The sequence below is a fragment of the Balaenoptera physalus genome (assembly GCF_965194825.1).
Source record: "Balaenoptera physalus genome assembly, chromosome: 10".
NCBI classification, from domain to species: domain Eukaryota; kingdom Metazoa; phylum Chordata; class Mammalia; order Artiodactyla; family Balaenopteridae; genus Balaenoptera; species Balaenoptera physalus.
Genome location: NC_138889.1, coordinates 105,238,114 through 105,265,144, shown reverse-complemented (window position 1 = coordinate 105,265,144; position 27,031 = coordinate 105,238,114). Strand labels below are relative to the sequence as shown.

At 43.4% G+C, this 27,031-nt stretch overlaps 1 protein-coding gene across 1 annotated transcript; it reads left to right on the top strand.

Annotated features, from left to right (window-relative positions):
• Window positions 1-529: 529 nt before the first annotated feature.
• Window positions 530-26,544, top strand: LOC309667858 (solute carrier family 22 member 6-like). Its single transcript, XM_082476797.1, is given in 10 exon segments — window positions 530-4,855; window positions 4,857-5,069; window positions 5,071-5,190; window positions 10,722-10,875; window positions 12,625-12,965; window positions 13,123-13,238; window positions 17,891-18,362; window positions 25,782-25,981; window positions 26,325-26,350; window positions 26,353-26,544. Coding segments are annotated over 10 exon segments (1,713 nt in total). The 5' UTR covers window positions 530-4,819; the 3' UTR covers window positions 26,388-26,544.
• The last annotated feature ends 487 nt before the right edge of the window (window positions 26,545-27,031 follow it).

Here is a 27,031-nt window from a genome sequence, read left to right as displayed (position 1 = left end):
TATATTAACCTTGCATCCTGCAAACTTGCTGAAATCACTTATTAGTCCTAGTAGCTTTTTTGTAGATTCCTTAGGGTTTTCTAAACAAGCAATCATGTCGTCTGCAAATAAAAGCAGATTTCCTTCTTCCTTTTCTGGAATTCTTTCATTTCTTTTACTTACATTATTACACTGCTTATAACCTTCAGTATAATGTTGAATAAAAGTGGTGAGAGTGAATATCCTTGTTTTCTTCCTGAACTTAGGAAGAAAGCATTTAGTCTTTCACAATTAAGTATGATGTTGACTACAGTTTTCCAATAGATGTCCTTCATCAATTTGAAGAAATTCTCTTTTATTCCAGGTGTGCTGAGAAGTTTTATCATGGAGGTCGTTGGTATTGAATTGTGTCAAGAGATCTTTCTGCATCTATTGAGACGATCATATAGTTTTTCTTTTTTAGTCTATTAATAAGGTGAATTACATGAATTGATGTTTTAATGTTAAATCAATTTTGCATTCTTGGGATAAACACTACTTTGTTAAGATGCATTATCCTTTTTATGTATTGCTGACTAAAATTTGATAAAATTATAGTAAGAACTTTGCATTTATCACCATAAGGGATATCAGTCTCTAGTTTTCTTTTATTGCAATGTTTTTGTCTGGCTTTAGCATCAGAGTGGTATGGACTGAATGTTTGTGTCCCTCCAAAATTCATAAGTTGAAATCTTTTTTTTTTTTTTGGCTGTGCCACGCAGCTTGTGTGATCTTAGTTCCCCAACCAGGGATAGAACCCAGGCCCTCAGCAGTGAGAGCATGGAGTCCTAACCATTGGACCGCTGGGAAATTCCCTCATATGTTGAAATCTAATCCCCAATGTGATGGCATTTAGAGGTGGAGCCCTTGGGAGAAAATTAGGTCATGAGGGTGGAGCCCTCATGAATGGGATTAGTGTCCTTATAAGAAAAGACCAGAGAACTAGCCCTCTTTCCACCATGTGAGAGTACAATGAGAAGTTAGTCATCCACAACCCAGGAGAGATCCTCACCAGAACCCAGCCATGCTGGCAGTATGATCTCACACTTCCAGCCTCCAGAACTGTGAAAAACAAATTTCTGTTTTTGATAAGCCACCCATTTTATGGCATTTTGTTATAGCAGCCAGAGCTGCCTAAGACACAGGGTAATGCTGCCTCATAGAATGATTTGTGGAGTATTGTCTACTCTTGAAATTTCTGTAGGTGTCTGTGTAGAATTTGGCATTATCTCTTCCTTAAATGTTTCACAGAATTAGCCAGTGAAGTCATATGTGCCTGGAATTTTCCTTGCAAGATGGTTTTTAAGTACAAATTTAATTTCATTTAACATTTCTGAATTCTTTCAACTTGTATATGCCTGAAAAAGTCTTGATTCTCTATGGTTTAGAAAGATATTCTGGCTGGGTATAGAATTTTAACTTGATAGTTTTTCTCCTTTTCAGTTCTTTAAAGATATTTCTCCTTTTTCTGCTGGCTTGTATGATTTCTGACAAGATATCCCAAATTCCCAAATCCATTCCCTTAGCTCCAGGAGACTTCAGGCCTCAACTAGGTTCCTCCCCACACCCACTGTTCTACAGACCTGAAATTTTCTCTAGTCAATAAGTTGATTCATAAGGTTCATTTTATTGGTTTTCTTTCTCTTAGGGAGTAACTGTCCTGTGCTTCCTGTTGCCCAATGTCTAAAAACAGCTGTTGTATATAATTTGATAGGCTTTTTGTTAGTTTGAGACAGGAGAGTAAATCTAGTCTGTGCTGCTCCTTCTTGACTGGAAGCGGAAGTCCTGACAACTGACACATTATTAAAGTCCTCATGACTTCTTGCCAAATACATTTCTATAAACAGGAACAACTGAAGAAATAAAAAACAATGTTTTCTGATTTCTCTACATACCATGAAGACAGGAGAGCAACAGAATTAAAGAAGACAACGTTACTCAGAAATACTGAACTTTGAGCTGGATGAAATAAACTATCAAAACACCCATCTTTTCTGCACCAAAGTATGGAAACTATTGAGAGATAGACCCAGCTGTCAAATACCTTTCTGTGTGGTCAAAAGTGAGCAAAATACATGCAATCTGAAGGCAAGGATACCCCAAAAGAGAGAAAGAAGGAAAGAACTCATACATGCCCTGTTTCTTCTCCCAAACTCACCAATCAGATAACTCATTCCTTATTCCACAAAGAAACAAGAAGCCAGAAGAATGGAGGTTTCTCCAACACTCCCTACCTAGCATCTCCCTTTAGGGAGGGATAAAGTCCACTTCCAATTACACTAGGAGCATTGTTGTTTTAAAATCATTAAGAATGGAAAAGAAATTATGCCATGCATGAGGGAATAACAGGGTCCAAAGTAACTCTCCCGCTGTAAACAACTACAACTAGAAAACTGAAGGAAGTGTGGGAAACCATTGTCAGCCTTTGAACAACAGGCCATGCAGAATTGTAATTTCTTTGATAATAGAAACAAATGATGTGAGACCTACCTATCATCACCCAGGCTTTCTTCCTGGAAGCAGTTTCCGGACTTTAGTGTAGAGAAGTGGAATCCAAAGAAAGCCTGGCAATCTCATTGAGTTGAGGAGGACAAAAAAGTTAAGAGTGGCCAAGGCAGCTAGAATTTGCAGGACAAACTTCTGGAGAGGAGAGAGCTATGCAAACATAGTTTCACAAATCTGTAGTGTATATAAAGAACTCCACAACTCAATAAAAAGTAGTCAAGTACTCCAATTCAAAAATGGGCAAAAAAAAAAATTTGAACGTGCGCTTTATGTTTTTTTAATTTTTTTAATTTTATTTATTTACCTTTGGCTGCATTGGGTCTTCGTAGCTGTGCACAGGCTTTCTCTAGTTGTGTCTAGCAGGGGCTTCTCATTGCAGTGGCTTCTCTTGTTGTGGAGCATGGGCTCTAGGCGTGCAGGCTTCAGTAGTTGTGGCATACGGGCCCAGTAGCTGTGGCTCGCGGGCTCTAGAGTGCAAGCTCAGGAGTTGTGGTGCGCGGGCTTAGTTGCTCTGTGGCATGTGAGATCTTCCTGGACCAGGGATCAAACGCATGTCCCCTGCATTGGCAGGCAGATTCTCAACAACTGTGCCACCAGGGAGGTCCCTGAACATGCGCTTTACCACAGAAAATAAATGGAATGGCCAATAAGCAAATGAAAAGAAGTTCACCATCATTAGTCATGCAGAAATGCAAACTAGACCATGAGATATTACTACACATCCTACTAAAAATGGCTAAAATTCAAAAGATGGACCATACAAAGGGTTGGAAAGAACATAAAGTAACTGGAAATTTCACACATTGCAAATGGAAATATATAATTTGGAAACTCTTTGGAAAACAATTTGACAGCTTCTAATGAACTTAAATATACACTTACCATATGACCCAGCAATTTTACCTCTAGACATTTACCCAAGAGAAATTAAAACGTTACGTCCACACATTGTACACAAATGATCAAAGCAGCTTTATTTGCAGCAGCCCAAAGCTGGAAACAACACAAATGTTCATCAACAGGTGAATGAATAAACAAATTGTGGTATGTCCATATACTGAAATACTACTCAGCAATAAAAAGAATGAACTATTGGTACACTACAACATGGATGGATCTCAGAAACATTTGGCTCAATGAAAGAAGCCAGACGCAAAAGAGTATACACTGTATGACATTCATTTGAAACTCTAGAAAAGACAAATCTATTGCCTAGGACTAGGTAGAGCTATCTGGAGTATGGTACCAGGAAATTTGGAGGTGATAAAAATGTTCTATATAGTGGTTACATGGGTGTATAAATTTGTCAAAACGAGCCCCTAAATTGATGCATTTTATTGCATATACTAAATCTCAATAAAGATTTTTTTTTTCTCAGTTTTGAGGATGGTTAACTAGCTAATGGGATAGACGGTGGTGGACATTTCCTTGGTTTTAGCTGTTACAATTGAGGGAAAGAGAAAAATTGGGAGTGGATTGTATTATAATGAGAAAAGAGGCCCTGCTGATATTTACCTCTGAGGAGGGTTCACTTTTTTTTTTTTTTTTTTTTGGCCGCATGTCATGCTTGTTGGATCTTAGTTCCCCACACCAGGGATTGAACCTGGCCCCTGACAGTGAAAGTGCCGAGTCCTAACCACTGGAACACCAGAGAATTCCCAGGGTTCACTCTTTGAGTGGAGGTTGAGCTGTGGCTTAGCCGAAGGCCCGGGTTCTGGGATTAACACAGAGGCAGTGCTCACAGGCTGGGGGCTGCTGACAACCATAGCACAATGGCATTTCTGTGTGAGCTCTTCAGAGCCTTTACCCAACTCCATCTGGCCCAAGTGGCCTTGAGAAAAGGGAATTCAGTTGGGGCTTTGTGCTCAAACCAGCTTGGACCTCCCTCTGCTCTTTCCTATCTCCTCCAAGAAGGAGGTCGCTTGCTCTGGCCTGGGGTGGGGAGATTCAAACCACCAAACTTTGGGGCGTCACACATATCCCTCCTTCACAAGAAGATGGTTTCTTCCACCCCATCCAACTTTACCTGCCCTTTAGATCCCCTTGAACAAATCACTGACCCGATGAGTCTTAATACTTGAACGTCTCACTTTCAAGTCACAGTTTAACTTGGTGCCTCGAAAGAAGTTATAAACACTAGTCTTTAGTTCAGGTGACTTAGGGCCACAGCAGACCCAGGAACTGATGAGCTGAGGAGGCAAAGGGCAGTCTGTCTCCTCCCCCTGCACCGAAAGACAGGAAACAGGTTGTGGGAGGGAGAGGCCTCAGCTCCAGTGCCCCTGAGAGATCCTGCCCCATGGCCTTCAATGACTTCCTGCTGCAGGTTGGGGGACATCGGCCACTGCCAGCAGATCCAGACCACTCTGTTGATTCTGCCCCTGCTCCTAACATTTTTGCACAACACCCTGCAGAACTTCACCGCCGCTGTCCCCACCCACCACTGCCGCCCACCTGCCGACACCAACCTCAGCAAGGACGGGGAGCTGGACGCCTGGCTGCCCCGGGACGGGCAGGGGCGGCCCGAGTCCTGCCTCTGCTTCACCTCCCCCTCAGCAGGGACCACCCTTTCCCAATGACACAGAGACCAACAGCACGGGGGCCACAGAGCCCTGCACCCACAGCTGGATCTATGACAATAGCACCTTCCCTTCCACCATCGTGACTGACGTGAGGAGACCTGGACCTCCTCCTTCCAACCCCTGTGTCCCCATCTTACCATCCCCCCCCCCCACACACACACACACACAGACTGTGTGAACCTGACCTGAGTTTGTCTGAAGACCCTGGAGCTATGAAGAGCTCTGCCTAAATGCAGGTAAGAGAACAGGCGTTGGAGCTGAAGTCTTCCTGGTAGAGGAGGTTATGGAACTCCTTGCAGAAAGCTGCTCCCTACCCCTCCACCTCCACCAGAGAGAGAGATACTATTACTGGAGTTTGATATTCTACTTTGGTTTCCCTGAGAGGTTGCAATTCCACAGGGTAGGGGCGGTGGTACAGAGGAAGCTAGACAGGAGGCAGGCAGATAGTGGAGGGCAAAGAGGGTATTCCTGAGCTGGGGATTCTGGGCTCAGAGTCCTAGAGACAAGAACAATTTCCTGACTTCATCTAGAAATAGCTCTCGGCAGCTGGGGCCAGGAGATGGAGAGCAGCCAAGGAACTAAGATGGGAAAGAGAACAGGGTTATGGGAGGGTCCTTTCATCTCTAGTGATTTAACACCCCTCCCCCGAAACGCACACACAGTCGACTGTAGAGCCTCCCGGGCCTGCTAAGTGGTTCATCCGGCTGAATTCTGCACTTTGTAGCTGTCACATGGATCGTGCTCTTAACATCTGTTCTAGTCAATGATCTTTTGGTTGCAAGGAAGAGAAGCTCTCTCAAGTCAGCTCATGCGAAAAGGGATTTCAGGGAATCCAAGGGCAGGAAACAAAGTGTGTCCAGGCCTCATGGAAACTGGAACCAGGGATCGGAGCACCAGAGACATCCCTATACACTTACTCTGTAACTCTCTCCTCAACCCATTTCGTCTGTGTGCCCATCTGCAAGACAACCACTGGTCCCAGCTCTGATCCATTACCCCTCAGATTTAGGGCCTACCACCAACCAGAACATTTCTGTGAATCTTAATTCAAATTCTCAGAAAAGGCTTCAATTGGCTCAGCCCAACACACTGATGAGCAGCCCCACCCCCAACCCGGCAAGTGGCTCAGGTGTCCATACCTCATCTAATCATCATGCCAAAGGACAATATAGTGGGATAACGTGGCCCCTTGCCATTTAGTCAGGGCTCTGCAGAAAAGATGCCTTGAGAAGAGGCTGTGGTCGAGCAGAGCCCCCAAACTTGCCTGATGCAGCATCTGTCTGAAAGCGATAAAAGTTAAGCCATACTTCCCACTAGACAGACCCAAGATGCAGAAGCAGAAGGTGACAAACGATGGCTAGTCCCCCTCCCTCTGGGCATGCAGGCATCGTACGCCATCCCCTCCCTGCAGAGTTGGGGAAGGACCTTCTTCATTATTCTCCAGCCTCAACCCAAATTCTGAGACATTCCCCTCCACCCACTTTAACTTGTATGTTATCGAGGCTTCCAATTCTGCTTTTCCACTTCCCTTCTTGAAACTCTACACTCTGCTTTCCAAGTTCGACAATACTCCGGGAACTATCAACCTAGCTGTTGTTCTTCTGTTCAAAACAGCAGGCAGTTTGATCCAAAGCTCAGATTTCTTGCCCTCTGGAGCAAAGAATCTGGGTAAGTGTGCACCTGAGCTTTCCTTCTAAATGGAGACTTGGTAGTAATCTCATCATTTTTGGTTTCAATGACTGACAAAGCCAGATGCACACAGTTTTCCTGAGTTGTGGGGAGATGCCAAGAATAATCCAATCCTCTTCCAACAGGTACTGTGAATGGGACCATTATCCACCACCACACATGGACATAGGGCACTAAAAGGCCTATTTCATAAACACAACCAGGATACTTCTTCCTTGGGCCAATAATGCCAAAGGCTGCACCAGAGACCATTTCATTAGGATAATAGGCAGCTTACGTGCATAACCTAACGTGAAGCTGGGCCTTCTGAGTTGTGAAGCAAATGAAACGGCTCGCAAGTTATCAGGGGTTGCTTCAGCAAGAAGCTTAGTCGCAGTGAAGATACTCCACCCAGGCCACAGGGCTGTATCTGGTCGGCACAATGGCACAGGTCACCTGAGAAAGACAAGTCCCAGCCTGCCCCTTGGAAAGCACTCCCAATTGGCCCAGTATCCCAAAGGGATACTTCTGCACTCTAAATGCAAAGCAAAAAATAAAGAAATATAATAAGAAAAAGATGCTATCTCTGGGTTCTAATAAAAACTCTGTCTGAACTCTTCTTATTTTCTTCTGAATTAAGGTATCCTAAGTAATAACTAGCAGCTTCTATCTGAACCATGTTAGTCAGGACTCTTGTTTGCAAGTGGCTGCAATTCAACTCAAGCTAATCTGAGCATGAAAAGAGTGTATAAAGGCTCCCATAACCAAACCACAAGATGAGCAGAGACAGAGCTTGCTCTAGGAGCAATGGGAACCAGGGCCATGCGAGCAGGACCCTTTCTGGCTCTCATCTTCACTTTTCTTTGCATGCTGGGCATGTGACTCTGCCACAGATCCTTCACAACGTGGCCACTGACCATTCTGGGCTCACTCCTAATAACTGTCTCTCCGCTTCAACTTTGAAAAATTCTAGGAAAGACTTATTTGCTGTCCTGGGTCAGGTGTCCACCCCTGGGTCCAATGACTGTAGGGCAGGGAGGGCATGAGTTGTTACGAATGACCAGCCTGAGTCTCCCGTTCACTTCTGTTCTGCAGATGAACAACAGTTACCATTTCACTGCTCTATTTCCTGGTACCACTGTCATTCGTTTTCTCTTTTTCTCTTTTTCTTTCCCCTGAGGCCAGTCTCACAGCATCTGTCATTTATCACAGCCTTTATCAAGTTAGCAGTGCAGAGCTTTCCTAGGCAGCAATTCTCTGAGTCTCCCTCAAATCCACCACTGCCTATTCCTAGCCTTTGGTTCCTGTTACTGATAAAGTAATTCTATATACATGAGGCCCAGGAGCACACAAATAGACGAGCCTCAAGAGTCTCAGGTGCACATGAAGAGAATATATATAGTAAAAGCCAGTGCTAAACCTAAGGTGATGTAAGCCCCATCCAATTGTTGCTTTTACAGATGACAAGCACTTTAGGGCAGAACAGAGGCAGAAAAATTCTTTCTGAGTACATATTCTATACTCATTTATCAATTTCTATTCTGGACTACACCCAGATTTCATCACCAGACTGCATACAGATTTTGTTCTCTCTGCACGCCTTAGTTCTTTTTTTTTTTAACAAATCCTTATTTTATTTTTCCATTTTCTCTAAAATCGATAAACCTTTTTTTTTTAATTTTATTGATGTAGAGTTGATTTACAATGTTGTGTTAATTTCTGCTGTACAGCAGAGTGATTCAGTTACACATGTGTATATTTTTTTCATATTCTTTTCCATTATGGTTTATCACAGGATATTGAATATAGTTCCCTGTGCTACACAGTAGGACCTTGTTGTTTATCTGTCCTATATACAATAGTTTGCATCTGCCAATCCCAGACTCCCAATCCATCCCTCTTCCAGGACTCCTCTGACTTCTTACCTCTTTCCTACATCCTCTTGCTTCTCACCTTTCCATTCCTCAGTTCTGGTCTATCATATCCCTAACTCCTCACTACAGTGTGTCCCACATGCATCTCCACAGTAGTATTTCATTCACAAGTTTCCATTAAAGTACTGTTAAAAATGAATTCCCAGTCTGACACAGCCCCAAAATCTTTTTAAAATAAAAATTATATCAGATAACACAGAGAACTACAGAATAGCAGTTATTTGAATAAAACAGCAATAAAGTCCATTGTTCTTTGGAGAAAGTGTTCAAATGCCAACCACCCAAATTTTACATCATATGGTGTGTGCACAGGGTATTAAAAGTCTCACAGTAATAATTAAATTCACAAATAAGGATTTCTCTCCAATCAAATCAAGATTATCAAGTAATTACACTTGAAGGATGAATTCATTTGCATATATATTAACACATCTTAGGGAGCATTCCCTAAACGTCCTGATCATCCCTGCCCCCTTTCCTTTTTCTTCTGTTAACAAAAGAAATGAGCTTTAAAGTCCACTCAAAAGTACACAAAAATTAGCTTTTATGTAAAGGAAATACCACACCTATTTGTCATTTTGATTTAAGTCACATCCTTTAAGTCACATCCGTCAGTGTGACTTTTGATTTTAGTATGATTTTCCTGCAGGCTGTAGAGCTGTTTTACTCCACCTAGAAAGGAAGTACTTTTAAAAGGAGAATTTTTTTTCTTATATTCATTAAAAAGAGCAACAAAATTTAAACTATTATTTGAGGTATCCAATTGCCACTTATTCAGGATTGCAAATAACTAAAACCCTCTCAAATTTGCTTATGGAAAGTTAATGGAAGGATGCAAAGGTATTTCACAGAACCCAAGGTCAAGAACTTGAGCCCAGGGCTTCCCTGGTGGCGCAGTGGTTGAGAATCTGCCCGCCAATGCGGGGGACACGGGTTCGAGCCCTGGTCTGGGAGGATCCCACATGCCGCGGAGCAACTGGGCCCGTGAGCCACAATTGCTGAGCCTGCGCGTCTGGAGCCTGTGCTCCGCAACAAGAGAGGCCGCGGTGGTGAGAGGCCCGCGCACCGCGATGAAGAGTGGCACCCGGTCTCCGCAACTGGAGAAAGCCCTCGCACAGAAACGAAGACCCAACACAGCCATAAATAAGTAAATAAATAAATAATTTTTTTAAAAAAAAGAACTTGAGCCCAGTCTTATGAAAGACTGGGACCAGGTGGTTGAGGAGAACCAGGGGAGCTGCACTCTCTATCTTTACCTCTCTGGCACTAAGCTCTCACCCCGACTTCCCTCTGACTAAATTACTGCATTCTTTTCCCCTATGCCCCTCCTTCCCTCCCCTTCCCCCCTCCCTCCTTCTCCCCCTCCCTCATCTTTTTCTCCCTCTCCCTCTCTCTTTCCCACTCTCTCTCTGTCTCATGATTTCTCAGCTCCACTTCCGCATCATTCCAAACTTGGTCCTCCCACCCCAACTTTGGGTGTCCTTACAAAGCTTGCTTCTCTGAGTCGCTTTTCCAAATTTGTAAGAAAAGGAACCTGGGGACTTCCCTGGTGGTCCAATGGCTAAGGCTCAGTGCTCCCAATGCTGGGGGCCCGGGTTCAATCCCTGGTCAGGGAACTAGATCCCACATGCCGCAACTAAGACCCGGCACAGCTAAATAAATAAATATTAAAAAAAAAAAAAACCTAATTAGCTCTGTCCAGCTCCAGGGTCAGTTTTCTTCAGCTGCACCCAAGGAGGGACAGGTTAAAGAGCCCTGAAAGAGGGTGAGGGGTTAGTGCTCAGAAAAGGGCGAGTAGTCTGAGCAGTCATCCCAAAAGATACCTCTTACATGTTTTGAAATAACTTGAATCATTCTCACCAGGAGAAGATGATGAGAAAGATTGTGTGACTTAGGGAGGCAAGCCCTCCTTATGTGCTTGTCCTAATCCAAGACCCTCAGCCCACCAGGAGAGAGGGAATGGGCTGCTGTGGGGCCGGCCCAGCCCTCCTTGACCCCAGTTCTTCCTTCCTCACAGTGGGACCTCATGTGCACACACAAGACCTTGCCACAGCTGAGTCAGTCCATCATCATGGCAGGAGTACTGGTCGGAAACTTGATGTTGGGGATCATGGCAGACAGGTCAGTGGTGAACAAAGCTGGATCAAGGAGCGAAGGCATAAGCCCTCTAGGCTGGACACAGAGGGGAGACTGGCATCCCTGAGAATCCAGAGAGGGACACAGGACTGAGCCACCCAAGCCTGACCATGTCTGGAAAGTCTGTAGGAATCACACAGCCGTCCATCAGCACTTTCCATGTCTTGCCTCATTTCAGTTCCTCCTCACAACACCCTTGTGAAGCCAGCATGAATGGTACTATTAACTGCATTTTACCAGTGAGGACATTTAGGTTCAGGGATGTTGGATAACTTGCCCAAACTGCCTAGAAGGAACCCAAGAAAATTGTGTTGTTAATTCTGAGGAGTGGAATTGAAAAGAAGAGAACTTTTCACTTTTCATTACTATATTATTTGAACTTTAATGATAATTCATTACCTTTATAATTGTATAAAGTAAATATTTAATGTTTACTTTTTTAAAAAGTACAGTCACATAGCTAATAAGTGGCAAAAGCAGGACAAGAATCCAGATTTTCTGACATCCTGAAGAAGTCACCTCCCACCACTCTGCCTTGTATGTAACATGTGAGTGTCACAGAAACAAAGACCTAGGAATCAATAACAGCTAGAGACAAGTCTCAGATCAGCCATAACTGTGTGCCCATGAGGAGGTTATACAAACTCTCTTAGACTTGGTTTTTCCATCCATAAAATAGGGGTTATGGTGAGGGTTAAATTAGTAGCTGCAACTCAGTGTTAATACCCTAACCTTGACTATCTTCCAGGCCAAGACCATAAAAAGATCATGGGATGAATAATAGGAGGCAATTTTCTAAAGAATAATATCTGAAAATATTATAAATGTCATAGCAGATAAAAGACACAAAATCAGCTTTATTATTCATAAAATCTAAGCCACAATCATATGCATTTTGCAAAATCATAAACCTTGCATAGGTTTCCCAGAAATAAAAATCACATAAACCAAGCTCATAGATACAGAGAACAGATTGGTAGTTGCTAGATGCAGGGAGTAAGGGGGGGGGGGGGCAAAATGAATGAAAGGGGTCAAAAAGTCCAAATTCCAGTTATAAGCTAAATAAGTCATGGGAATATAATGTACAGCATGGTGACAATTACCGTATTGCATATATGAACGTCGCTAAGAGAGTAGATCTTAAGTGTTCCCTTCACACACACACAAAAATTGTTGTAACTATATATGGTGGTGTATTTTAAGTAGACTTATTGTGGTGATCATTTCACAATGTATACAAATATAGAATCATTATGTTATACACCTAAAACTATTATACTGTTGTATGTTGATTACACCTCAATTTTTTTTAAAAAATCACAAAAGTCTGTCTCCTAACAGGAGTCACCATCGACCAAGAGTCAAAGAATCAACCACACCCCAGAGCAGTAGTTCCCAAAGCTTGGGAGCTTGTTAAAAATCAGGTTTCTAGCTTACCTTCCAGATATCCAACAGGCCTTAAGTGGGGCTCTGGTATCCGGATCGTTTTCAACACACCCTCTGTGATTCTGATGAAGGCGCGTGGCTCTCTCCACAGAGGTAGGCTGGGATGCATCAGGACCCTGGACAGCAGCAACCCAAGGATCCTCCCAACACCAGGTCCCCTAGATGCCAGCCCTCACCCAATTATTCCCTACCTCCCATCTCATCATCTACCTGATGGGCACAGGTGGGCAGCCTTACAAGCAGCTGTTAGATTGCCCAGGGCACCAAGGATGAGACAGCCAGGGACATGGGGCAGGGGAGCAAGCAAAGCAAAAAGAACCAATGCCCAGATTGATAAGTGGGAAGACCATGGCCAGAAAGGAGCCAGACTTATCCGAGGTCTCCCAAGAAGACAGTGGTAATCCTTGAAGTAGAACCCAGGGCTCCTAGCCCCCAGCCCAGAATTCTTTTCACCCCTCCCAAATGTCTTCCTGCTCTGGTCTGTGCTTTTCTCAGAAAGCCACAACCCTGTCAACCAAGGCTGAAGTCATGCCCATCCCTACCCCCCACCCACAGGTTCTTCATTGAGTCTGCCCTCTGGCATTCCTCCTTGGGGAACCTGGACCTCACCCTGAAGGCCCTGCAGAGAGTGGCCCAGATCAAAGGTAAACAGAAAGAGGGTGTCAAGCTGAGTGTGGAGGTGAGACCCCCCCCAGAACCCTCTGTGATACCCCACCAGAGCTCTGCCTGCCCCCACCCTCATCCTAGAAGCCAGGACACCTGGTGCTTCCCAGGCAGAGAGTGGAGGGAGGGGTCCCCAGGGGAACCCAAGCCCTGAGCCCCATCTATCCAAGCAGCTGCTCCGAATGAGTCTGCAGAAGGGCCTGACCATGAGCCGAGCCTGGCCCTCAACGCTGCAGCTGCTGCGCTCCCCTGACATCCGCCAGCTCTTCCTCTGTATCATGCCACTGTGGTAGGTCCATCTGCACTCAGGTAGGAGGCAGACAAACTGATGGGCAGATAAGCAGACTGAGAAAACAGGACAGGCTGTGTAGGTGGGAGGCTGAGGGAGGCCCCACAGCCAGTGGAAAAGGACACAGGTGCTCTGAAGGCACACAAACACACAGTAATTTACATTACATGTAGTTACAAAAATTCAATCATACTCCTCCTACAGTTCTAGAATCTTTTTGTCCTTAATATTTCACGAACTTCTTTCCATACTGATAAATATTGATAAATGTAAACCTACACGATTGACCCCGTGTTCTCACTGATTCACTCCCTCCAAGCGGGCTCCATTCTCTTTGGCTATGGCAAGGGGCTGGGAGAGCTTTGAAGGCAGCAGGTTGTCACAGTGACTAGCAACTCAAGCCAACTTATGAACGGCGTCAGGACAATGATTCTACCTGTTTCCAGTCCAGGTTGTCTCCATGCAATGGTACTGAGAGATAGGAGAGGTGGGGCATCACAGGCGTGTGATTCTTTTGTGCCAGTTGCTGCCATGACAGCAGCAGAAATAACAGGCAGACGCTAGAAATTCCGGGGCACATAAGTTGAGTATATTCCTTTTATCCACCACTCAAGTGCTCCACCATATTATTTTATTCCTGTTCTCCACACAAACACCTCCCAACTCCACCTCCTTCTCATTTTTCTCTTCTCCTCCCGAGACACACACACACACACACACACACACACGTATGTTAAAAAACATTGTCACTTCCTCTTTGTCATTTACACGTCTCCAAGCATTTTGTGCCCCAGGTTTTTGTGGCCGTTGTTGACGGAGATGATTATGTTTGTCCAATTGTACTGAATAAAAATTTGTCTTCCCTTTCTAACAAAACATCACGCAAAAAATATTGCCAAACATGTAAGACCTCATACAGACTCTCTTACAAACTTCTACTGGACATATTAACTTTCCTGGAAGTTTCTCCCTTTATTATTATTATTATTATTTATGGCTGTGTTGGATCTTCGTTTCTGTGCCAGGGCTTTCTCTAGTTGTGGCAAGTGGGGGCCACTCTTCTTCGTGGTGCGCGGGCCTCTCACTGTCGCGGCCCCTCTTGTTGCGGAGCACAGGCTCCAGACGTGCAGGCTCAGTAATTGTGGCTCACAGGCCTAGTTGCTCCGCGACATGTGGGATCTTCCCAGACCAGGGCTCGAACCCGTGTCCCCTGCATTGGCAGGCAGATTCTCAACCACTGTGCCACCAGGGAAGCCCCTCTCCCTTTATTATTATAATAAATTTGTCCCCACCCCCAATCAGAACTCCATTTTTAAAGACTACATAGTATTCCATAATTTTCTAATTTATTTTAATACTGCCAGTAGTGGACACATAGGCTCTTTCCAGCTCTTCCCAATCATAAACAAGTATCCACATGCATGCAGCCCTATGCATCTGTCTTATATCCCTTGGGATAAACCTCAAAAGTGTACTTACTGAGGGATGTCCCTGGCAGTCCGGGGATTAAGACTCCACACTTCCACTGCAGGGGGCACAGGTTTGACCCCTGGTCAGGGAACTAAGATCCCATATGCGGCTCAGCCAAAAAAAAATAATAATAATGGGCTTACTGGGCCAAAGGTATGAAACGATGTAAGGCTTTTCACAGATATTGCCTCATACTCTACAGTAACGTTTTAAAAAATTGTATAAGATACCCTCATCAACACCAAAGACTTGCTCTGAGAAACAGAAAAAGTATCTTGCTGGTTTTTTTTTTTTTTTGATTTGTTATGTGCCTTTTATTCACTCAACAATAGGTTTTAAAAATATCGCTAACTATTCATCTTCAACATCATTTTTTTATATTATATATATATTTTTTTTTTGCAGGTTCTCATTAGTATCTTGCTGTTTTATTTTTTATTTTTTTTTATTTTTGGCTGCATTGTGTCTTCGTTGCTGCGCGCGGGCTTTCTCTAGTTGTGGCGAGCAGGGGCTACTCTTGGTTGCGGTGCGTGGGCTTCTCATTGAGGTGGCTTCTCTTGTTGCAGAGCAAGGGCTCTAGGCATGCGGGCTTCAGTAGTTGTGGCACACGGGCTCAGTAGCTGTGGCTCATGGGCTCTAGAGAGCAGGCTCAGTAGTTGTGGCGTGCGGGCTTAGTTGCTCCATGGCATGTGGGATCTTCCCGGACCAGGAATCGAACCTGTGTCCCCTGCACTGGCAGGCAGATTTTTTTTTTTTTTTTTTTTTTTTTTAATTAATTTATTTATTTTTGGCTGTGTTGGGTCTTCGTTTCTGTGCGAGGGCTTTCTCCAGTTGTGGCAAGCGGGGGGCCACTCTTCATCACGATGCGCGGGCCTCTCACCATCGCGGCCTCTCTTGTTGCGGAGCACAGGCTCCAGACGCGCAGGCTCAGCAGCTGTGGCTCACGGGCCCAGCCGCTCCGCGGCACGTGGGATCCTCCCAGACCAGGGCCCGAACCCGTGTCCCCTGCATTGGCAGGCGGACTCTCAACCACTGCGCCACCAGGGAAGCCCGGCAGGCAGATTTTTAACCACTGTGCCACCAGGGAAGTCCCCTATCTTGCTGTTTTAATTCACATTTATTTTATTCTGGAGGAAGTTGAATACTTTCTTCATATGATTTTGATCTGTTTATAATTTCTCTTTCTTGTAATCTTCCTGTTCACATCCCTTGCCCATTTTTTCTTTTTGTTGACTTGTTAAGAACCCTCTTCTAGAGAGTCTGCCTGCCAATGCAGGGGACACGGGTTCGAGCCCTGGTCTGGGAAGATCCCACATGCCGCAGAGCAGCTGGGCCCGTGAGCCACAATTACTGAGCCTGCGCATCTGGAGCCTGTGCTCCGCAACAAGAGAGGCCGCAATAGTGAGAGGCCCATGCACCGCGATGAAGAGTGGCCCCCACTTGCCACGACTAGAGAAAGCCCTCGTGCAGAAACGAAGACCCAATGCAGCCATAAATAAATAAATAAATTTTAAAAAATTTTAAAAATTAAAAAAAAAAGAACTCTCTTTTACATTAAAGATACTGTTAAGTCAGAAAGAGAAAAACAAATACCGTATGCTAACACATATATATGGAATCTTTAAAAAAAAAATGGTTCTGAAGAACCTAGGGGCAGGACAGGAATAAAGACACAGAAGTAGAGAATGGACTTGAGGACACAGGGAGTGGGAAGGGTAAGCTGGGACGAAGTGAGAGAGTGGCATGGACATATATACACTACCAAATGTAAAATAGATAGCTAGTGGCAAGCAGCCGCATAGCACAGGGAGATCAGCTCGGTGCTTTGTGACCACCTAGAGGGGCGGGATAGGGAGACGCAAGAGGGAGGAGATATGGGGATATATGTATATGTATAGCTGATTCACTTTGTTATAAAGCAGAAACTAACACACCATTGTAAAGCAATTATACTCCGATAAAGATGTTTAAAAAAAAAGATACTGTTACCATATAAGATCAGTATTTTTGCATCTGCATTCTCAAGTCTGTCCTTTAAATTTATCACTTTTTAAAAATGAAATCTTTTATTGCTTTATATAATCACATCTATTTTTTTTAAATTCATTTAGGTTACCCTCCTCCTGAGTATAAAACTATTCACCTAAATTTTCTTCAAACATGTTCGTATTTGTTTGGGCTTTTATATTTTACCATAGTCCATCTGAAATTTAGTTGAACATATGGAAGGGAGTAGGATTCTATATTTTTTCTTAGATTAGTTAATTGTCCCAAACCCATTAATGAGTAGCCCAACCTTTCCTGGCTGGCACCCTTATTTTATACTGTTTCTGGACTATTCAGTTCCATTGACTTGTCTGTCTATTCTGGTGCCAATAATATTCTGTTTAATTCTTAATTACAGTGTAGCTCATATAAGATTGTCTTCTATGGACAGCTTCTCACTGTGCCCTTTACCAACCTTGAGACAGGACACTGTACTTTGGCACATCTCTAAGGAGCAAAGCTGCCCTAAAAAGTGTCACTGAACATTGTTGATTTTATGAAGACTCCTTGGGGGATAGAAGAGATGCTTATATCACATACCACACAGCCAAAACACTTAATAGGCATTTCTGTTGTCCCTCAAATCCATTCTTGGCTAACAGTCACTTATTCTTCTCCTCTTTCTCTCTCCTGATACTTCCTCCACATAACTGCTAAAATCTCCTCCTAAGAATTCATCTCTGGCTGTAAATCTGCATATATCACTCAGCAAAGCAAAACTCCTGGCATTAATGAATCCTTCTTTCTTATTATTCATCAATTGTTACTTAAGCCTCCCCACGAGGAGGGGTCTCTCCAAAACACCCTCTCCCAATGCAATCAACTAATCAAAGTATGCGCCTATCAAAAGCAGGTCCCTTAGGGCAGGGAATTGGAAGGAGGGGAAAAGGACCTATTGCAAGGTAAAAACATTGTTTTCTCCTAGGTAATTTTTAAATGTATGATAGCTAACATTCTGTTTTTTAGAATTAAAGAAAGACTTTCTTATCCGCATTCAAAATATAAAAATCCCACTCACAGGATTGATATAAGGCCTAAAGGAAAGAACAAATGTGACAGCAGTTTGCCTACTGCAATTGCTATATAGACGTGGCATGGCTATTACCCAAATCATATCCCCTCTGTTTCTGCCCCAGGTTTGTACTCCTTTTCAGCTTCTACGGCTTGATCATGGGTCTGCAAAGTTTGGGGATTAACATCTACCTGACCCAGGTGCTCTTCACAACTGTGGACCTACCATTTTATTTCCTGGGCTTTCTGACCACCAAATCACTTGGCTGCAAGCATACCCAAATGGGTTCCTTGCTGCTGTTAGGCAACTTCATTCTGACCTGTGCAATGATACCCCTGGTGAGTAGACCCATTTCTGCTCCTGTCCTGGTCCTTTCCCAAGCCCAGTTCCCAATCTGGCCCAAGCCAACTACCTGGAAGGGTATGAAAACCCCAAGCCTCCTCCAAACTTTTCCCAACACCTTATCATTATCTCTTTTCGTTCCAGATCAGGTATTCCTCCGCATCGTGATGGCACTGTTAGGAAAAGGCTGTTTGACTGGACCCATGAACTGCCTCTTAATGTACACAGGAGAGCTGTACCCCATAGTAATGCAGTGAGTGGGGGTGTTGGGGAGGAGTCCTGGAATGGAACAATGAGGTCCTAGAGCCAGAAGGTTTCCAGCCAGAAAGGGCACAAAGGTCAATCAATTATTTTTTAAGGCAACAAAGGAGAACAAAAACATACAGAAATTAGGACAAATTAAAGACAAAAAGTAAGATGGTATCAATAACTCAAAATATATGTCACTACAATAAATATAAATAGATTAAACCTACCAGTTAAGAGGCAGAGATTGTCCAAGTTGATTTTATTTAAGTCTAGTTCATGAAGTTTACAAGAGACCCATTTAAAATGTTAGACCATGAAAATCTTAAATGTGGAGAAATAGAAAAGGTTATACTAGACAAATATTAACCAGAAGAAAGTTAGGTAGATATAGAAGCCGAAATAGACTTTAAGACCAAAAAAAGTACAATGGTTAAGAATATGGCTCAGAATTCCCCAGCGGTCCAGTGGTTAGGACTCGGCGCTTTCACTGCTGGGGCCCAGGTTCAATCCCTGGTTGGGGAACTAAGATCCCACAATCTGCAGGGCATAGCCAAAAAAAAAAAAAGAACATGGCTCTAGTATAAAAGGTAACTAGTCTAAATGCTCAGTCATCTTATCTATAAAACACAATAATAATAGTACCAGAAACAGATTAAATAGAAAACAAATGTATAAAAAAGAGGGTCAACAAAACAAAAAGTCAATCTTTGAAAGTATCAGTGAAATGGACAAATGCCTGGTAATAATAATAAAAAAATTAAAAACTGGACAGGAATAAATATTAGGAATTAAAAAAAACTGAACTATAGATCTAGAGTAATTAAGATGCAAATTTTTAATTAAGTAATTAAAGATGCAAAAAACTATAAACCAGTCTATACTGATAAATTTTTTTTTTTTTTTTTTTTTTTTTGGCTGCATCGGGTCCTCACTGTGGCTCAGGTTTCTCTCTAGTTGTGGCGTGTGGGTTTTCTCTCTCTGGTTGTGGCACATGGGCTCCAGAGCATGTGGACTCTGCAGTTTGCAGCATGTGGGCTCCCTCACTGAGGCGCCTTAGCTCAGTAGTTGAGGCGTGTGGGCTTAGCTGCCCCATGGCATGTGGGATTCTAGTTTCCCAACCAAGGATGGAACCCATGTCCCCTGCATTGGAAAGAGGATTCTTTACCACTGGACCACCAAGGAAGTCCCGATAAATTTTAAATTTAGATGAAATTGACAAATTCCTAAAAAAATAATATAGGAAAACTAATTCTAGAATAAATAAAAATTCTGAAGAGTAAACTTTAAAATCTTGCCTCAAAGAAAACACCAGACCCAGATATTAATACAGGTGAGTTCCACCACACTTTTAAGGAACAAATCTTCCAATGTTATACAAATGCTTCCCCAAAAAAGAGAAAAAGGGAAATTATGTCAAATACATTCTGTGAGGTCAGGTGATACTGAAACCAAAGGAGGATAGTTGTGAAATAAAATTACAGGCCACTATTACTCATTAACAGATACAAAAATCCTAAACAAAATATTAGACAAATGAATCCAGTGGTGTATAAAAAAAGATAATACATTATGACCAAGGAGAGCTGATCTCAGGAAAGCAAGGGTGGTTTTACATTAGAAAATATATTGGGCTTCCCTGGTGGCGCAGTGGTTGAGAGTCTGCCTGCCAATGCAGGAGACACGGGTTCGAGCCCTGGTCTGGGAGGATCCCACATGCCGCGGAGCAACTGGGCCCGTGAGCCACAATTACTGAGCCTGCGCGTCTGGAGCCTGTGCTCCCCAACAAGAGAGGCCGCGAGAGTGAGAGGCCCGCGCACCGTGATGAGGAGTGGCCTCCGCTTGCCGCAACTAGAGAAGGCCCTCGCACAGAAACGAAGACCCAACACAGCCATAAATAAATAAATAAATAAATAAATAAATCCCATTAAAAATATATATATATATTAATATCACCACATTAATAGATTATCATCCCAATAAAAGCAAAAAGTCTTTAATAAAAATTAACATCCATTAAAAATAGTCTTAGTAAAACAACAATAGAAGGAAATTTAAGTTGACATGGAACATCTACCAAAAATCCACAGTAAATATTATTTCTTGACGGCGAAACATTAGAAGCATTGCCTTTTTTTTTTTTTTTTAGTATTTTTTTTAACTTATTTTATTTATTTTTGGCTGCGTTGGGTCTTCATTGCTGCGTGCGGGCTTCCTCTAGTTGCGGCGAACGGGGGTTACTCTTCATTGCGGTGCATGGGCTTCTCATTGTGGTGGCTTCTCTTGTTGCAGAGCACGGGTTCTAGGGCGCGTGGGCTTCAGTAGTTGTGGCACACGGGCTCAGTAGTTGTGGCTCACAGGCTCTAGAGCGCAGGCTCAGTAGTTGTGGCGCACAGGCTTAGTTGCTCCACGGCATGTGGGATCTTCCAGGGCCAAGGCTCGAACCCGTGTCCCCTGCATTGACAGGCGGATTCTTAACCACTGCACCACCAGGGAAGCCCTAGAAGCATTCTCTTTAAACTTGGGAATAAGACCAATGTGCCTGCTGTCTCCTCCTCTATTCAACATTATCCTGGAGAGTGTGGTCAGTGCCTAGGATAAGAAAAACAAATAACAGAAATAGGACTGGAAAGGAAAAATCAAAACTATTATTATTTATAGAGGATATAACTGTCTGTATATAAAATAGATAACTAATAAGAACCTACTGTATAGCACAGGGAACTCTACTCTATACTCTGTAATGACCTATGTGGGAAAAAAATCTAAAAAAGAGTGGATATATGTATAGGTATAACTTTGCTGATTCACTTTGCTGTACAGCAGAAACCAACACAACATTGTAAATCAACTATACTCCAATAAAAATTAATTTTAAAAATCTATATAAAAATCTAAAATTATTAGAAACAGTAAAGTTTGGCCAGGTGGCTAGATACAAGGTCAATAAACAAAAGATCAATTGCATTCTCTACTCTTCTAAAAATTAGAGTTTTTTCAAGAAAATTTTTAAATTATATTAAAAGGTATTAAAGAAAATGTAAATAAATGTATTATGTGCATGGAGAGGAAATCTCATAATATGTCAACTCATAATTGACATAAGATGATATTAAAATGTTTATGATTCCAAGATTGATTTATAAATTCAATGCAATTCTGATCAAAATCCCGATAGATATTTTCAAGAAACTAGCAAGCAAATTCTAAAATGTATATAAAAGTGCTGTGGACCAAGTATAATCAAGGTACTTTTTTAAAAAGGACAGAGGGGAAGGACTTGCCCTACCAGAGATCAAGGCATATTATAAACTCTTATTATAAAATTGTAGTAATTAAGATAGTGGATGCTGGAGCAGGAAAGAACAAATTGTTCAATGGAAAAGAATAGCAAGCTCCAAAACAGACCCACACATAGGAAAAACTTGCAGAGGAAGCACTGCAGATGATAGGATAAAACGTGGCCTATTTAACAAATAGTACCAGGACATCTACTAACCCATGTGGGAAATAAATAAAATGCAATCATATTTCAACCTTAAAGAAAAATTAATTTCTGCTGAAGAGGGGAGGATTTCTGAAGACATTAAAAAAAAAGGCTAACCAAAAAAGGAACATTGATAAAGTTTTCTACGTTGGATTTTTTTTTAATCCTGGTCATTTGTTTCACTATAAATAAGGTGAAAAGAGAAAAAGAAGGTATTTACAAGGATTTGTATGCAGCATTTATAAAGAACTTCTGGAAATCTATTAGAAAAAAAGGACTTCTATTTCCATTAAAATAAAAAAATAACATTGACAATAACCCCCAAAGAGTATAAAGTATTTTTAAGTATCCTTAAAGTATTTTTAAATATCCACCAAAGAGCTGGAATAAGAGTAAGGGAAAACTAGGCCAACCATCTAAGGGAAATTGGGAGCCCAGAGAGGTAAGCAGAGCACCTGAGCAAACACTATGCATAATGAAGAAAGTCATGTACATTCTCTTTGACCTTAGAATCAACTGTTTAACACAGTACTGGGGGTCCTGGACAACACTGCTCTACTGGGAAAGAAATAAGCAATTTAAAAGACAAGCGTTTAAAACACCATTATTTAGAGAGTATATGATCATTTACCCAGATAAACCAATAAAATCAATAAGCAATTAAAACTAATAAAAGAGTTCAGCAGGATGCTGGATACAAAATCAAATTACCAAAATGTCAATAGCAATAACCTAGAAGCAATAATCTAGAGAAATAACCCAGAAAATAACATAGAAAATCTTTGAAAATGAAGACACCATTCAGAATAACACCAAAAGCTAGATATTATCAGGAAATTAACAGAGGACATCCAAGACTTCCATGGAGAAAATTTCTGAAACATTTTTAAGATCACAAAGATTATCTTAGTAGGTGGAGAGACATTCCACACTCTTGTTTAGAATGACATGATAAAGATATCCATCCTCTCCAAGTTAACTTTTAGAAATTTATAGAAATTCAACAGAATCTAATCAGGATTTCAATTAGATCATTTTTTAGGAACTCCAAAAACTTACTCTAAAATTTATATGGAAGAAAAAAGACCACAATTGCTAGTCAATTCTGAAACAGAAAAGCAAAGAAGAGAGTCTCACTCTACCATCTATTAAGACATACAACAAAGCCATGGCATGTCTATGGCTTTCTTGGTGCAAGAAGAGACAAACAGAATTGAAGAGAGGGCTTGGAGATAGACAGATAGAGATGGAGATGCAGACGCAGATGGAGATGGAGATGGAGGGGAGCGGGGAGCAGGGAAAGGAGGGGGAAGGAAAGGGAGAGGGAGGAAGAGGAACAGAGAAACATGGCAGCTATATCAATTTCATTATATCAAAAAGGACTTCTGCTTATTGAAGGACACAATGGACAAATTTAAAAGACAGAGGGGAATTCCCTGGCGGTCCAGTGGTTAGGACTCGGCGCTTTCACTGCCAGGTCCGGGTTCAGTCCCTGGTCAGGAAACAGAGTGCTGAGAGAAATGAGAAATAGAATGATCTATTACCTCTACCATTTAGGTAAGTTAAAATATTTGCACACAAAACAATATACATTTTACAAGAACATATACAAATAAAAAATTCAGGGACTTCCCTGGTGGAGCAATGATTAAGAATCCACCTGCCAGTGCAGGGGACACGGGTTTGAGCCCTGGTCTGGGAAGATCCCACGTGCCTTGGAGCAACTGAGCCCGTGCGCCACAACTACTGAACCCATGTGCCACAACTACTGAAGCCCACGTGCCTAGAGCCCGTGCTCCGCAACAAGAGAAGCCACCGCAATGAGAAGCCCGCACACCACAACCAAGAGTAGACCCCGCTCACCACAGCTAGAGAAAGCCTGCATGCAGCAGCGAAGACCCAACACAGCCAAATAAATAAATAAACCTTAAAAAAAAAAAAATGCACATCAAACGCAATAGAATGGTTGACTTTGGCAAGGAGGGCATTAGGAGTGGGTAACGATAGTAAAAGGAGTAAACAATTAAGGGGGGGAATAAGGGAGCCTTTCAAGGACAAATGATAATAGAGGGTGAGGGTCATGAGCTGAGGGTTATGGGTAACTCAACCCTCTGCCTCTGAGGTCCAAAAAAAAAAGTAGAAAAAAAAGAGTGACTGGGTAGCTTTAGATAAGATGATCAGGGTAGGTCTCCTTGGTAAAGATCAAAGGCAAACACTAAGGAATAAATGAGGAAACAAAGGGATAGGGCACAAGATAAGAACTTGGTAGGCAGGGAGCAATCATGTAGGGATTTAGAAGGAGGTCAGATTTTATTCTAGCATGATGAGATATCACAGGATGGTTTTAAGCAGAGGGTGAAAATATCTGAGTTACAGTTTTAAAGATCACTTTGGATTCCTCATGGAGAATAGGCTGGGGATAGAAGGGCCAAGAGTGAAAATGGGAAAACCAGTCAGGAGGCTACTGCAATAGTACTGTCAAGAGGTGAAAATGGGGACTTCCCTGGCAGTCCAATGGTTAAGACTTCACCTTCCAATGCAGGGAGTGCGGGTTCGATCCCTAGTCGGGGAGCTAAGATCCCACATGTCTCGTGGCCAAAAACAAAACAAAACATAAACCAGAAACAATATTGTAACAAATTCAATAAAAGACTTTAAAAATGGTCCACATCCGGGCGTCCCTGGTGGGACAGTGGTTAAGAATCCGCCTGCCAACGCAGGGGACACGGGTTCGAGCCCTGGTCTGGGAAGATCCCACGTGCCACGGAGCAACTAAGCCCGTGCGCTACAACTACTGAGCCTGGGCTCTGGAGCCCGCGAGCCACAACTACTGAAGCCCACGCGCCTAGAGCCCGTGCTCCACGACAAGAGAAGCCACCGCAATGAGAAGCCCGTGCACTGCAACGAAGAATAGCTCCTGGGCTTCCCTGGTGGCGCAGTGGTTGAGAATCTGCCTGCCAATGCAGGGGACACGGGTTCGAGCCCTGGTCTGGGAAGATCCCACATGCCGCGGAGCAATTGGGCCCGTGAGCCACAGCTGCTGAGCCTGCGCGTCTGGAGCCTGTGCTCCGCAACGAGAGAGGTCTCGAGAGTGAGAGGCCCGCGCACCGCGATGAAGAGTGGCCCCCGCATGGCAACTAGAGAAAGCCCTCGCACAGAAACGAAGACCCAACACAGCCAAAATAAATAAATAAATAAATAGCGTTCCCTTTAAAAAAAAAAAAAAAAAAGAATAGCTCCTGCTCGCCGCAACTAGAGAAAGCCCACGCCCAGCAGCAAAGACCCAACGCAGCCAAAAATAAATAAAAATAAAATAAATAATCTTTTTTTAAATATGGTCCACATCCAAAAAAAATCTTTAAAAAAAAAAATAGAGGTGAAAATGGCTTCACATGAACTGGTGGGCAGTGGTTGTAGAGATGGAGAAGAGGAACTGATTCTGAATGTGTTCTGGAAGAAGAGCCAACTAAATTCATATTTTGGATGTGGGGAAATAAGGGAAAAGGAGGTATCGGGGATAATTACAGATACTTGAGCTTGAGCAACTGGGTGGTTAGAAGTGCCCTGTGCCAGGATGGGGAAATCTGAGCAAAGAGCAGACTTGGAGGTAGAAACGAAAAGTTCTTGGCCATATAAAATTTGAGGGGCCTTTTGGACATCCAAATTAAGATGTTAAGTAGGAAGTTAGATATAGCATCTGGAGCTTGGGGGAGAGGTTGGTTGGGGACTTGTTCTGTTATACAGCAGGTTCAAACTGGAACTGGAACCCAGGCTTCCTGGTTCTGAAACCATTTGCTTCCAGCTTTCCTTGTAGCCAAGGTAAGTGCAAGCATTTGGCCCTGTACAGAAAGTGAAAAGAGAAAACACCATTGGCAGGCAGAGTTAGGGCACCCACAAGCCTCACCGGCCTCACCAAGGTGCTCTTCCTCTCCATGGGCAGAGAGGTCCAAGTGTGACAACCACCTTGGCCAACATAGGCAGCATTCTGAGCCCACTGGTGGGCATGACCTCCGAGCTCTACCCTTCCCTGCCTCTCTTCATCTATGGTGTGGTCCTTGTGGCTGCCTGCCCCATCACCGTTCTCCTGCCAGAGACTCTGGGGCTGCCACTGCCCAACACACTGCAGGACCTGGAGAGAAGGTACGCTGCACCCTCCCCTACCCTCCCTACACTCAGAGCTATCAGGCCCTCACAAATCCTTGATCCAGCCCCATTTAACAAAAAAAGGCCAGACCCAGGGGAGAGCAGGGACTTACCTGGGGTCATTCAGCTGGATTCTGGTGGAGCCAAAGCCAGAATCCAGGCCTCCTGCTTCCTTTGGCTCCTGGTCCTGTTCTCACAGATAGGCTGAGTCCCCTAGAATCCTTTCTGGGACTCTTGGAAACAGTGGGAGATTTGGACATAAAATGGGACAGCTGAGCACAAACACCTAAAAAGGATCCCCCATCTCTACTCCCACGCCCTGCTTCTCCTTCCCCCGTATGTGGAAAGAGAAATCGGGGCACAAGCAGCAGAGCAGCAGATGGTCCCACTCCAGTCCTCCTGAGAACTGAGAAGGGGCAGAGAGTGGACAGAGCCCCTGCATCTCCTGTACGTCCACACCAAGTGGAGGAATGGAGAAATGGCAGCCAGGGGAAGATGGGAGGGACCTCTACTGGACCTGTGGTTCCAGAGAATACTTCCCCTGGGCCCCCCACTCTTAGCCAGACCCACCCTACCATTTCATTAAAAGTAGCTATGCAGGGCTTCCCTGGTGGCGCAGTGGTTGAGAATCCGCCTGCCAATGCAGGGGACACAGGTTCGAGCCCTGGTCTGGGAAGATCCCACATGCCGCGGAGCAACTGGGCCTGTGAGCCACAACTACTGAGCCTGTGCGTCTGGAGCCTGTGCTCCGCAACAAGAGAGGCTGTGATAGTGACAGGCCCGCGCACCGCGATGAAGAGTGGCCCCCGCTTGCCACAACTAGAGAAAGCCCTGGCACAGAAACGAAGACCCAACACAGCCATAAATAAATAAATGAATGAATAAATAATTTAAAAAAAAAAAGTAGCTATGCACAACTTCTCCCACTGTTCCCACAGAGGTCACTCCACTTCAGCTAACCCTCTGTCCAAAAACTCATGCAGCGATCGTCTATGTAGAAAATCCAATGGAATCTACACAAATGCTACCACAATGAAAACAAATTTA